We start from the raw sequence: 14,807 nt of genomic DNA on the forward strand, positions 1-14,807 counted from the left end.
CTTTTATTAGGTTGACCATTTACTACTGACCATTGTAAGGATAGTCTCCACAATCTGTGTATAATAAAACAACCAGCTTTGGTTTGATCATTAATAATTTAATGTGTTTCACTCTTCAGAAATTATTGTATATTGCTTTGGATTACTCAGCCACACAGAATTTTTTTACTAGAAAATAATGGGTTTACTAGAAACTTAGGTAAAGCATAAAAGCACTTACAATAAATGTCCTGAGTAAATCACGAATATCCTGTTATAGATAACGTGACAAAATAAATTATGATTGTCACAAATTGAATCTGCATAATACATTTCCCTTCCTCATCTATGTATTAAGAGTGCTGGGAAAAATGCAGTTATCATTTGTCAATAGTGTTGCAATACTGAACTCTTCAGTTTTTGTGGCTCAGTTCTTCAGGGTGGCACATTTTTTTCTTGTTTGTTTGGGCCATTTGTAGCAATTAGTTCCTAAAATATTACTGATTTGCTTCTTTAAGATTCAATAACCACTTCAGGTGTTTGTCTTAAAGGCATCCTATTGACAACTCATACATTACCTGGAGTGGAGTTTAACTTGTTTAATATTATACTTAACAGGGTTTTTAATCAACAATTTTATGTACAATCGTTATATCAGTTTTGTTCTGGTTTTCTATTAACAATCCAGTTGGTTTCCCAATGAGACTGCTACTCCGTTCAACTGTCTTGTTGGATCAGAAAGTCCATACAAATGTTTTTTTTATACCTCTTATGAAATCCGAAACCAACTGAACGGCTGCTTAGCCTGCCCAGTTTGTCTTTCTTATCTATTACGACCCGTTCCTATAAAACCATTTCACGTTACATTCCTAGGGGTTCCTTCCCTCTCTCTCCCTCTCGCTGCAATAAAGGTAATTGAATCCTAGTAGCTGTTATGTCATAATTTAGTATTAACACACTCCTTCTCTGTTCAGCAGAAATCAAGCGTCGTCATAAAGGTCTCATTCGAGAAGTTAGGCGCATTTCTTTCCTTCGCCAAAAGGCACCGCGTGGCACGCGTCCGAAGCACACACCGCCATCCGCCGCCCCTTTCAGAGAACGGTTCTTAAAAAAAAAAAAGACGGCGATGTGGGTTAAATAAGCCGATTTATCCCGAGCCATCAAAGCCAACAATCTCGTCGCCAGTGTTGCTTCTTGATTGACACGGGAAGCTTCCCCCACCCCGAATAAACAGAACCGACGCGGCGCAAGGGATGCTCCGAAGTGTCTTCCCGCTGTAGTATCCAAACGCGCTTTCTGATGGAATTGGGGACTGCGCCTTGCTAAGCAAATGGGGAATCGTTCCGGGGGAGGGGGTGGGGGTGGGGGTGGGCTGGGAGAAAAAGCGAGTCTTGTGGAAAAATTATCCCCACCTTCTTTCTCCGCCTCCTTTGGCTCTTACGCACTTACACCTCTTTCCCGCCGCAGTCACTAGTGAAAATAAACATTTTCCTGACGCCTTTCCAGAGTCTGGGCCAAACCATCCCGGGGGAGGGGCGTTTCTAGCGGGTTGGTTTTTTTTTTTTTTAGGTCCAGGGCGGGGATAAAGTTTGCAAAAAGCGACTCTCCTCCCTCTCCATATTCTCCTTCACCCGGTCCGAAGGATTGGAGCGAATTGTGAGTTTTTTAGCGCACCAGGTAGCGGAGGCTTTGAGAATAAGCACGCGGGCTGCCGGCGCTCGCTCGCTCGCCCGCCTCTTTCCGGAGCCCTGGGCGAGCGGAGTGCCCTGCGTGTCTGCATGTCTGTGTGAGGGGTGGGGGTGGGGGGAGGGAGACCAGCGCAGGCGCAACGCCCGCCCGTCTGCTCGCCTGCCTGCAGCCGGGGCTCCTTCGCTCAGTGCAGTTGATGGCAGTGCTGGCGCGCGCCAGGAGCGCAACGCCCCGGGGACCGGAGCCCAAGATGTGCAGGCAGAGCAGAGGCAGCGGCTGCAGCAGCTCCGGAGCGCGAAAGAGGGACGGGGACCGGCAGTGTCGTCCATCGCTCGTGGCAAGTCTGCTCTCCTGACTTGCCTGCCGTCCTCCCCCACTCCCGGCGCTCCCCCAAAGAATGTCAGCCAAGTCTAAGGGGACCACATCCTCCTCCTCCGCCACCTCCTCGTCCGTGTCCTCTCCAGCCGAAGGGGTGCCGCCAGCTTCCAAAGCCAAGGTGAAGGAACAGATCAAGATAATCGTGGACGATTTGGAATTAGTCCTGGGGGACCTGAAGGACGTGGCCAAGGAGCTCAAGGAGGTGAGAAAACCGCCAGCTGGGTGGCGTGGCTAGGAAAAGAAGGCAAGCCACCCTCTGGTCTGGATCGCCCGGGCTAAGACTGGTCCTCCTGCCCCGCTTACGCAGCCCGGACTGCCCCAACTCCTGGGGAACTGTGGCCGAAGCGGCGGCGGCAGGAGTGGACCGGACTGCGCCAGACTTATTACACTTTCGAGTCTTGCCTGGCCGCCAGAAATCAACTAGTGTTTCTCTCTTTGGGAGCGGGGGTGCGGGTGGATAAGCCCGCCCCGCCCCTGCCTTTGGCTTTGGCTTTTCGCGGGTTGGCGAGCAGAGGGTGCTCGCTTGGCTTCCTCTCAAACTGTCTCTTGGTTTCGAGGCTCCGGAGAGGAGGGGATGGAGACGCGGCGGCGCAGTCTTTTGGCTTTCTTGGGGATGACTAAGAGCAGAGAAAGGAGTACCTCCTCCGAGTTCGGGAGGGGGGGTTGAGACTGGCGGGGCGGGGGAGCACTGGATGCTTTCCCCATTGCTACCCACTCGTGAGTTGCGGGTGTGTGTGTGACGGGACGACGACAAAGAGCAGCAGCGAGAGTTGCTATTCTCCATCTCTTGATGTAAAGCCATGTGTGGGCATTTCTCTCCTTTTTTGCCTTCCCCCCACCCGGTAACTTGGGTGTTAGGTTTAGTCACTGCGATTCTCTGGCTATAGAGACACTTCCTTTCCTGACAGCCGGCGACGCCGCCACTGAATGCCTTGCCTTCTTTTCCGAGGATGGTTACTTAATTTCACTTCTTTCTGTTGGGGATGTTATTTTAAGAGGTCGGGGGAGGTCGCGGCTTTGAGCCGGACAAACTTATTAGATTTCCTGTCTTCAGCAGAGAAGGGATATTCCTAGAGGCAGGGTTAGGATAAAGCAAGTAATCTAAATCTGAGGGATTATGCTGAATTTAGGTGGGCCTGCTTGGATGCCAGATTCCATTCTTAGGACCCAAATTATGTTGTGTGGGCATGTTTCTTAGGTTTCTGTCAAAAAACTGCAAAGGCAATCTGCCCGCAAAGATTTGTAAATAAGAATAAAATTCCTCAATTCCCAGTCAAAGTCCATTTCACAACTACTCATTTTTAAAACATATCCATACTTTGTCTACCAGCTTTCCTCATTTTCCCCCCAAACTTCAGACTGTGGAGTATTCCATATGATATAGTAGAATTTGGCAGTGCACTCTTGAGTCATTTTTAAATGACTTTTTCCAGCTTTTGGACCTCTTGTGTTGCTATGATGGTTGTGATAGATTATGGAGTGCAGTACAATAGAAGCAGGAAAAGTAGTAGATCTAGTTATGTATAGCAACTGATACTCCCCCCCCCCCCCAAAAAAAATATTGTATATTCAAACATATGTAAGTCTATTTGGATATAGTTAAAAGGTATCAGCAGATGCATTTTTATTTATCCAAACTTGTACATGCTGATCTGATCAATGCTATGAGAAATGATAAATATCTATATTCCCTTTCACCTTGTTTAATATTATGTTCTTAATGTTTAAGATTCTGGAATTGTTAACTGAATTAGGTAGAACTAAATGACAAGAAGGAATTAGAATCAGTTGCAGACATAACTTAAGGCTTCATTAGGAAAGATCTATAATTTGTCTCAGGAATTAAGTCCCACTTAGCTCATGGTGTAGTTTGATACCCAACTACTCAAATATAAAGCTCTTTGAATTAAATACTACACATCTTTGCCTAGGTAAGCAGATGGATGATATATAGCATCAAGAAAGGTTTTTAAAATAATTAAATATATAGAGATTCACTCACTGTAAATGTACGGGGGAGTGGCAGTTGGAAATGTATAAATATCATTTCATACTTTGAAAATGAAATCAGAAATGAAAATGGAAAATCTGAATTGTAAAGTTGAATCACAGAATAAATGTTATATACCTGCTGGCCTTAGATGTCTTGGGAACCAATGTAATATAACCTTTAGCCAGGCAAATGTCAACTCCTTTAGTAATTGCAGAGAGAATTACAGTGGAGATGTTCTGTAGTAGCAAACACTACAGTTCAAATAATGCAACTTATCTCTCCTTCTCAGAGCTTCTGTATTTCTTTCAGTTATTTCGTTTTGATTGGTTATTTTGTTTTATTTTGCTGATTAAACTGATAGACAAATGTTTGGATTTTGTGTTGGATATTGAGTGCAAGCTTGTACGTATTCTTTATAATCCTTTATATTATATTATACAAGTTATTTCCCCTGTTTTCTAATTTGTAAGTGATCTTTTCTCTAAGAGATTTTAGATACAGTTTTTAATTTGAAGACCTTTGAATGATGCAGGAATAACTTTTATATGTTAACCCTTCCTTCATCCTGTTGGATATTTCTCCTTGGCAAAAAGGTTGTTATCCTAACTGAGAAATCTCAATGCACATTTTAAATAAATGTGGTTGTTAGTTATGTTCATGTAAGCAGTTTGTGTAATAATTTTCTCTCTTAATATTTAAATTTAATCACTAATTTTGCCGGAGTGTATATACATTTTAGCATCTGGCAACCAACTCTTGTTTTCTATCACCTTAATGTGTTTTATGATTTCAAAGGGCTTCTTTCTAGAAACTATGCAGGATTTCTGTAAGTGGAAGTCACATGACATTTACAATGACTTGGAACTTTTATCATTGGCTACTTCACTAGATCCAGTTGCAATGAATATTGCCTTTAGTGCTTGCTGCCAGAAACTGTTTGCCTCTAACTATGATGGTTTTCATGGAAAGGAAACTGTAGTGTAAAAACGTATAAGAGAAATATAAAACTTGAAATTATGATATTATGCATCTAAAACAATATGTAATCATGTAATGATTATTGCAGGAAAATGTAAGACCATATTCATTATCATATAAATTATGCCTTGTCTTAGAACAAACAAGATTTCTTTGAAATTGCAGAATGCCTAGTTTGTTCAATAACTTATGTTGTAAAGCTTGTTGAACGTTAAGCAAACAGTGAAAAAAATGCAGACTTAATATTAGCTTCTGTACTCATATGGTATATTTCATCTGTATTTCATTGTTCTTTTGAGGAATCCAGTCATGCAAATGGTATATTTGAATGGCTTCCCATCCAGTCACCAGAGACAGTGCTTAGTTCAATAACTTTTAATATGTAATATGCCTTTATATCATACCTCCAAACTACCTTGGGTTTTAAACTAATGAAACCAATTTCTAAAAATACGTTGGTCTTGTGTCTTTTAAGTACAAAAGTATACAGGTAGTCCTCGACTTACAACAGCTCACTTAGTGACTGTTTCAAATTACAATGCCACTGAAAAAAGTGACTTATGTCCATTTTTCAGACTTATGACTTTGCAGCATCCCCATAGTCATGGGATTTACATTCCGATGCTTGACAAATCACTCACATTTATGACAGTGGCAGTGTCCCTGGGTCATGTGATCCCCTTTTGTGACCTTCTTGGCAAGCAAAGTCAATCTGGGGAAACCAAATTCACTTAACAACTGGGTTACTAATTTTAGAAGTGCAGTGGTTCACTTAAGAAATGTGGCAGGAAAAGTCATAAAATGGGGCAAAACTCATTTAACAAATTTCTCATTTAGCAACATAAATTTTGGGCTCAATTCTGGTTGTAAGTCAAGGACTACATTGAGCATATTGGAAATGAGGACCCAGATTGTTGTCGGCAATATGCTGACTCTGTAAACTACTAACTGAGTGCTGTAAAGCACTATGAAGTGGTATATAAATCTAAGTGGTATTGCTATTCACTCAATCAGGGAGAATATGGTTGCTCTAAGGAAGGAGTACAGGCTGGTTAACGTAATAGCTGTTTAATAAAGCTGATAGAAAGTTACAACCATATAGAAGGGTAACTTTTGCTGAAAGTAAACAAAGGTAAATCCTGTCTCTCAAAATCTTTTGAAAATATTGACAACTTATTAAAGAGATGACTCAATAGAACATTGTTTACATAGCTTTCCAAAGGATTTTGATTCTCATGACATATATCTGAACAAATTTAGTAGTCATGGGATCAAAATTAGAAATCTGTAACTGCTAAAAGAACAGAAATGAAGAATAGGACTATAGGAATCACCGTGGAGTAAATAGATTAAATATACATTCCCCTAAGAAACTAAATTGGAATTGGTCTTAAGTGAGGAGTTATGATTTGGGCATGGTTGCAGAGTTGAAATTCAGCAGGTTCGGACAGGTTCTTGAGAACCAGAAGCGGAAATTTTTAGTAATTCGGAGAACCGTTAAATAGCACCTCTGGCTGGCCCCGGACTGGGGAGGGAATGGGGATTTTGCAGTATCCTTCCCCTGCCATATCCACCTGCCACAGAACCGGTAGTAAAAAAAAAAATGAATTTCACCACTGCATGGTTTTAATGACATCAAATGATTAGTAGGGTGACTACAACAATGAAGGAAAACAGAGTTATAAATCTTGCTAAAGTAGGGAGTTAGCATTTATAAAAGCAAATGCGTTTTTGAAGAAATAGTACATTATTAAAACAAAATGAAATCCTAACTTTGTATTTATGACTCTGATGGTGATTGACTAGAAAACAGATCTCAGATGGATGGTTTGATGAAACTATTAATCTAAAATGTAGAAGCTGGGAAAATTTTCTAATTGCAATGCTGTATATTCTTTTCAATAATGCAGCATATCTCCCAGTACCAGGAAATCATACATGTGAGATCCTCTTTAATTCATGTTCTGATTTTAGAGTTCCAGTAGACATCTGGTTGAGAACAGAAAGATAGACTAAATAGGCTATGATATAATACAGCATTTTATATTTTTAAATGTCTAACTAAAAAAGAGCTTTTTACCTATAAATAATAACAATACATTCTTAATTATATATAGAGGCATAGCTCTAAGGTAATGAGCATAAGAATATACTTTGTACTGAGAATGGTGTTTATCTGGATAATTGCTCTCTATTGTTCTTTGCCTTTTGCAGTGAAAATAATGGAGTCATGTTTGGTCCAATGGAACTAGAAACTTTAAAAAAAGAGTATAGTTATCACCCTATCTTTTTAAGCAAGCAGCTTTAAGAGCAGCATTGTGAATCTGATACACATGTGTATACTGTGTACAAATGAATGAACACTTCTATATTCTCCTTAGATGCAATTTCTATCAATGATGTATCCTCTTAGCAGTTGTTAATATTTTCTTCTAAATAGTGGATTAGGTTCAGACTTAGATATGTTTCACACTGCAATCAATGTGCTTTTATTTAGTAACTTTTCACTTAAGTTTAATTGGTGTCAATAAATCCACTTTAATTATGTCTACAGTGTATTTCATTCTGTTGGGCCCTAAATATTTGTATAGTTTCTTATATTTGTCTTGCATTATAAAGATGGAAATGTTGTATGTAAATGGGAATATGATTTAATACAGCACCAGGCACTGAAGCTAAATACAGTGCATTTATACTAAATAAGTGCATTGTGCTTGATTTATTGCTTAAATTAGCTTTCCTTTCTTTTTTTTAAATGAAGGCAGCATACAGCAGGTATACAGATAATCCTTGAGTTACAGCAGTAATGGTGCTTGTCCATTAATGACCTCCGCCCCATCCCTGCTCTTCCCAATGCTTTGTTAAACCAATGCATGGGTTGTTATGTGTGCATGGGTTCCTCAGGGATGATTCTGTAGGGCCTAATGCAGATACATGCCTTGGGTCTCCCAAAACCTCCCCCCCCTTACATACCACGTGCTCCACTTGCTACCTATTGGGGTCTCTACAGGCACATGGGCTTCCTCCTCTGCCCTCACATTCACTCATTTACCTTGTGAAGATCTGGAGAACTCGGGAGATAGGAAAGAGAAGGCATTCAGGCCTCTCTTGCTGGGACACATGGGAGAATTCCACAAGCATCATCTTTTTCAATCCAGCCACCCGTGCAGCATAGCCACGAAGTGGCTGAGCAGCGTGATCGGGGAAAGTCCTGTGCTTTGCAAAGAAAAGTTTAATTCACCAGCAAAGGATCCCTTTCCCTTCCATGCAGGCACAACTCTGTGTTTTGAAATCTGAGCTAGCTCTGAGCAGAGCATCCCTCCCGCCTCCCCAAAATACTTCTGAGTTTTGAAATCTGAGATAGCTCTCCCAAGACAGGGATGGGAAACAGGTTGTCCCCCTCTCTACCTCTGAAGTACTGTACTTTTGGACCCGTAAGCACCTGCTTCAGTCGGACAAAGCAGAAATAAATAGGTGAGTTTGCTGCAGCGTCTCTTCAGTCGGTCATAAGGGCAAATGACTGGGTGAGTTCCGCAGAATTCATAAGTGTGAAATAGGGTTGTATGTTGGTTTTGAAGAGTCTGTTGTAACTTTGAACAGTCGTTAAATCAACCTGTCGTACCTCGAGGACTTTAGTGGACCAAGCAAAACTTTTATTACAAATTGAATGAACTGTTGGGATATCAGTGAATCTGCTTTATGAAAGGATGAAGCTGATGGGAATAGACTGTCTACAGTATCATTGCTGCAGAGTAAAAGAGTAAGAGGTGAAAAACATCTTATGTGTTTAGGCCCTAGGAAAAGAAAGAATGACATGGGTAATTTAGAAAGACCTGGGTGAATAATTCAAGAAATAACAAAGCTAAAGACTGAGAGCCTAGGGACTAGATAGCTGAGGGAAGTGGCAGAATTGTGAAGTGAGTTAATAGTCATCCAAGAAATAAGAATGTGAAAAAATAGCTGGGAGAAAGGAAATTTTTGAAGATTGAAAGACAAGGAATTGAAGCAAGGACAGCCCAGTGAAAGGGCCTTGCTTTTCAAATATATTTGACAACAAATTTGAGACTGAATTGATCTGAAAATGAGATTAAGATTGGCACTAGGAATAATAATAATAATAATAATAATAATAATAATAATAATAATAATAATAATAATAATAATAATAATAATAATTATTATTATTATTATTATTATTATTATTATTATTATTATTATTATTATTATTATTATTATTATTATTATTATTATTATTATTATTATTATTATTATTATTATTATTATTATTATTATTTCAATTTTTAGGTCCTGGTATTTCGCAAACATGAAAAAATCACGAAATACCAGGACCTAAAAATTGAAATTCAACGATTATGGCACAAACCAGCAGTGGTAATTCCAGTAGTAATCGGCACACTGGAAGCTATTCAAAAAGCACTGGAATTACATTTAAAACAGTTAAAACTTGACAAAATCACCATCAGTCAAATACAAAAAGCTGCACTGCTTGGATCCGCAAATATATTACGAAAATACGTTACGATGTCCTAGGCCCCTGGGTGGGGCCGGACTAGCAAACAATGCCAAATCCGGCGAAACAACTGGCCACTGTGATACAATTGTATAATAATAATAATACATGAAACTCAGTCAACTGAACATTGAAACATCACAAATACTATTGACTGGTGTTAATGGTTGATATGGGTTGCTGCCAGTATCCTAGGTATCAATAATTTGATTGATACCTAGGACGCTGGCAGCAACCCATAACAACCATTAACACCAGTCAATGGTATTTGTGATACATTTTTGAATGTTCAGTTGACTGAGTTTCATGTTTAATGAAATAATAATAACAATAACAATAATAATAACAATAACAATAATAATACATAATAATACATAATCACGGTTATAGAGGGCCGAAGTGTACAGCTTATTGATATCACTGTTCCTGGAGATGCCAGAGTCGAAGAAAAAGAACTAGAAAAAATAATGAAATATCGCGAAATATCACGATAATGAAATATCGCGAAATATGGCCAATGAAACTACATGGCTATGGATGAAGCATGTAACAGTGATATCCATTGTCATCAGGGCACTTGGAATCATGTCCAAGAATTTTACAAGATACATCAACAAATTGCAGCTTCCTGCAATAACACCAGCGGAACTGCAAAAAATTGCGCTACTCGGAACATCTTATATTTTAAGAAGGTACTTGGTTGATACCTAGGACGCTGGCAGCAAACCGTATCAACCATTAGCACCAGTCACTGGTATTTGTAATGCATTTTTGAATGTTCAGTTGGCTGAGTTTCATGTTTAATGAATAAAGTATATAATAATAATAAAGGCCTTGTATTACTACTCTCTGGCATGGTGGAAGGGGAAAGTTTAGGGAGCTTTTCCCCTCTTCATACCATTAATTTTTCTTCTGTTTTACCTTTGGACCATGAGAGCCGGCTTCAGTAGGACAAAGCTCTTAATAACCACTTGTATCAAAGAAATGATAACTCCACCTGGAAGGTCCTCAGTATAAATGTAGACAGTGGTCCCAAAAATGTTCTTCTAAAATAGGCTTTTTTAATGGATGCAGTGACAGCATTTAGGATTATCTTCTGAGGCTCTTAAATCTGTGTCTAGAGGTTCAACTCCTAGCCACAGCTGCTTAGTCTTTTTCCTGGAAAAGTCATCATGGAGCACAACTAAAAAACAGTACAGCCCTTTTTTGTGCTTCTTTATTTTATCTAAGATGGATGTCTCATGTGGGCCACAGTGAGAACTTTGGGATTCCTATATAGTAAGAACTGAGACATCTTAAGAGTATAGATTCTCAACATTATAGATGTATGAATGATACCAAAATTCAAAACCTAAATATCTTTTAAAGAAATATATTCATTGATTTAAATCTTAGGCTAATATCCTGAAGCTCCGATTCTTACTTGCTGGCTCCGCCTTGAGTCACATTGCACCACCAGCTCCATGAAGGCAGGAAACCTTAGTGAAGGAATACAACCAAATTATGAGAAACCCACTTCTTCCTGTGCATATTTATCTTCCTCATTTATCAATTGGCAGGTTTAAATCCAGGAAGCCCTCTCTGGCACTCACTCAACAGCTGTCTTAACAAATGTTCACAGTTTGCACATGGTTCTGTCTTTGGAAATATTGGGAAGCTACAGCTGGTAGAAAACATAGTTGCTTGAGCAATAACAGGTTTTCCTTGTTATATCCTGGTGACCTCACTGCTTCAACAGTTGCATTGACTGTCAGTTGTCTTCTGAGTTCAATTCAAGGTGTTGACCGTTAGCTTTAAGCCTTAACAGTTTCTGTAACTGGTTTTCTGAGGGACTGTCTTCTGATTGGTTTTGTCCATCCTATCAGATCAAACTTCCTCTTAAGTTTGACTCTCTAAGAATGCCCTCTCAAAGGACCGAGAAATAGGATGTTGTAATCACTGCACCGTACTTTGGAATTACCTTTATATGACTAGATAGTCTATCTCTTCCCTCTGAATATCAGTATAGAAGTTGATATGATACTTTAATCATGTTCAGGAGAAAGACATACTTTCAATATGGGGATGCATTGATTGGCTTTTTTTATGACACTATTTTTATTGTTATTATTATTTTCAGTATCTTTATTGTTCTTATGTATTTTCCCCCTGAAACATGATTTTAAGCTGCAGGGAACCTTTGGGAATCAATGGCATATATAAATTGTAAATATATAAACAAATAAATACATGATTTACAAAAACAGGACAATAGTGTGGCCCTAACTTATATTATCACCTTTCGTTTGCATTCTTTGTTCTATTTTCAAATATTAAATATCAGTAATACCAGAAACATATTTCTTATATTTGATTATGGGCAATTCTGAGTCTTCTAGCTATTACAATAATTAGCTTCATGGAGAATGCCAGATGAAAAATCAAAATGTAAATCCTTACAAGACATTCCTTTTAATAAAATTAAGCCTCCATTAGAAGTCAATATATTTACACATACACACACACAATTAATAAATTACATACAATACTTTTCTTCAACATAAGTTCATTAATTTTAAGTATTCATATAAACTGGAAACATAAAAATATGCCTAATAAATAATTTTGGATGAAGTAAATTGATGCTATTTCTGATAAATCTTTAGTAACATTTTTGCAAAGAACTTTGGAAAGGAAATGGTTTACAAAAAAATTACCATTGCCTATGTGGGAGAATTTAATCACGAACTCATTTCCTGCACATTTAGTTAACAACTTTGTCACCTTGTTTTAGATGGCTTGTCTCAGTTTATTTCTATCAGAAAATGGCTGTTAAACATATATTGGAAGAAAATAACTGTGACAATCAATTAAAAATGTGAAATCTTAATTACTTCAACCTCATTAGATATTGAAACTACACCAACCATTGCTGTAGATTAAGGATCTCGCAGCCCACAGTCTGGATGCGTTATGCACTGGCCACACCCATGCCCAGTTTAGAGAAGGAGGAAAATGTCATGATATATCACGTGATGATGCGAGTTTTACACCCCTGGTGTAGATGATGGGAACCTGTGTATTATGACCAGTACAGCAAAAACGAAATATGTTGCACTATGATATATTGTACAATACAAATGGAAGTGGGCTGACATATGCTTCATTGAAAAAGTATTGTCTTATGTTCATAGCCATCAACTACTCTTTTAAAACCTTAAATGACAGAGGTAAATTTGTATCACTGAACAAATATTTCCATAGAAATTGGGAGATGTTCTTGCTACTCAGGGGATGCAAAGCTTTTGAGTCAGCAAAGCACTTCTCAAAGCTTTTAGTCAGATTCATCTTCTAGAAATATTGGCATGGCTGCCTTGAGGGCTTTTACAGGTTGTTCCTCCGTGGATGTTTGTGTATTCATGCATAGTATGTACCCTCTCCTTTGCTAACAGTTTCAGTTGAAGCGTTGATTGGTAAGCAGGCCACCTGGACAAGACATAGTTGATCTTCCCTAGGGTGAGCTGGCTCAATGCTTCAAGAATAGCTGCTTCAGCACTTGTAACTAATACCTGGGCAATCACTTTCTGACCAGCTCCATCATAAATGGCACATCAACTGATGATGGTCAGTTCATAAGCATCATCTTTGTTATTTTAAATATTCTTAAATATTTACTCTAAATATCTTTAATTTTAAAATAGGACCAACAAAAGACACACACATAGACACAAAAAGAAAATACAAAAGAAAAATCCTTCAACAGTGAATTCTGATTGTGACTGGGAAGGTACAAAAACTGCTGAAGTTGTTTCCTGTTGGGATGACTGGCTTGGAAAAGTAATTTAGCCTGCATATTCTCTATAGTGAGGGGAGGAGTATCCAGGATGGGTTGACCTTGTCCTTTCTTGATTGGACTGAGTCTGATAAGCTCTTTTAGCCTTGGTCACCAGGCTCCATCCAGTTATCGACTCAGTCCATCAACGGACGGCTGTGTTCATCCTGTGATCCTGAAGAAACTTAAAGGAATTTTTTTTTTAATTTCTGCAAAAGTGATCAAAATTGCTTCCACACTGCCTGATCAATCACTAGAGGCTGAGGAAACCCTCAGCAGGGGTAGAAAGCCCACATAGCAACCACTAAGGCAGCATGCAGCCCAGGTCACAGAGCGAGACCCAGAGCACTAAGTGAGGACTCACCAAAGACAGGCAAGCGAGCTCCGCAGAGGCCTCTGCAGCAAGGGCGATGCCCAAGGAGGCTCTAAAGATGCCGGAGCACTCCACAGCTCCCCTCAGGGGTTGAGTGATGAACCGCAGCCTTTTAAATGCCCTGGAGCGCCCACACTGGAGCGATCGCCAGAGAACAAGGTGAGAGCTGGAGAGGCTCAGAAAGAGCTGCGGGAGCCAGGGGGAGGCGAGAGAGAGCCCCCAGCGGCAGCGGAAGCTGTGCGGCAGCCTGCAAAGGCACAAGCCGCTTCCATGTGCTCCAGCAAAGAGAAACTTTTTGAATTTGGAGCCGGGAGCCATTTTGAAACCACATAGTCCAAGATGGCAGCCCCCAGCAGCTCAGAGGAGGCTGGCAGGAGTCAAGCACTCAGCCCTTAAGCCAGCAACCACCGGAGGCACTGAGGAGCCCTTAAAAAGGTTAGAAACCATCTCGGAGGCATCAGCCAAGGGCGGGGGAGGCAAGGCAAAGGCAGAAAAGGAAGCATATCTCCACAAACGGGGCTAAAGAGGCAGGCTGTGGATCCAAGCCCCCCAAGCCTAGCTCCAAGTATGAAAGCCAGATGCAACAAGCCTTGGAGCGCATCGGCCACAAGTCCAGCAGCAGGAAGACACCCCCCCCAACCTGGAACCTGAGGAAAGATTACCAGGTTTCTCTTCACCTGGCAGGGCTGCAAAAGGGGACCCCTCCTTCGAGGTGAGGGTTCCCTTTGACACAAGGCTTTGTCATCCTTGTTCCGGCAACCTTGCTATCACGATTTATGCAAGGCCTGTTCAATCCTTTTGTGAGTGCCTGACTAGCCGGAGAAGCCCAGACAGGGCAACGAGGCTCAGATCGCTGCTGAGGCTTTCCCTTTAAACAAGGTCTTCCCTTTAAGGAAAAACTTTCCCTTTAAGAAAGAGAAAGGAAAACAGCTGGAGGAGGGGGTGGCAAGGCTCTCAGCGATCTGCTGCTAACAGCAGGAGGCCACAGGAGAGAGTGTGGCAGCTCTTAGTATCACAAGCCGCTTTTCAAAGTTCTGACCAGCACCTCTTAGTAGCACAAGCCACTTTTTCAAAG

At 40.2% G+C, this 14,807-nt stretch overlaps 1 protein-coding gene across 1 annotated transcript in view; it reads left to right on the forward strand.

The window, feature by feature from the left end:
* The first annotated feature begins 1,907 nt into the window (after nt 1-1,907).
* PRR16 (proline rich 16) overlaps nt 1,908-14,807 on the forward strand; it is a 133,499-nt gene continuing 120,599 nt past the window's right edge. Inside the window, exon 1 of the mRNA XM_081943548.1 lies at nt 1,908-2,248. Coding sequence (XP_081799674.1) covers nt 2,066-2,248 — 183 coding nt within the window. The 5' untranslated portion in view covers nt 1,908-2,065. The remainder of the gene's footprint in view (nt 2,249-14,807) is intronic.

This window comes from Natrix helvetica (genome assembly GCF_964273705.1).
Source record: "Natrix helvetica genome assembly, chromosome: 2".
Lineage (NCBI taxonomy): Eukaryota > Metazoa > Chordata > Lepidosauria > Squamata > Natricidae > Natrix > Natrix helvetica.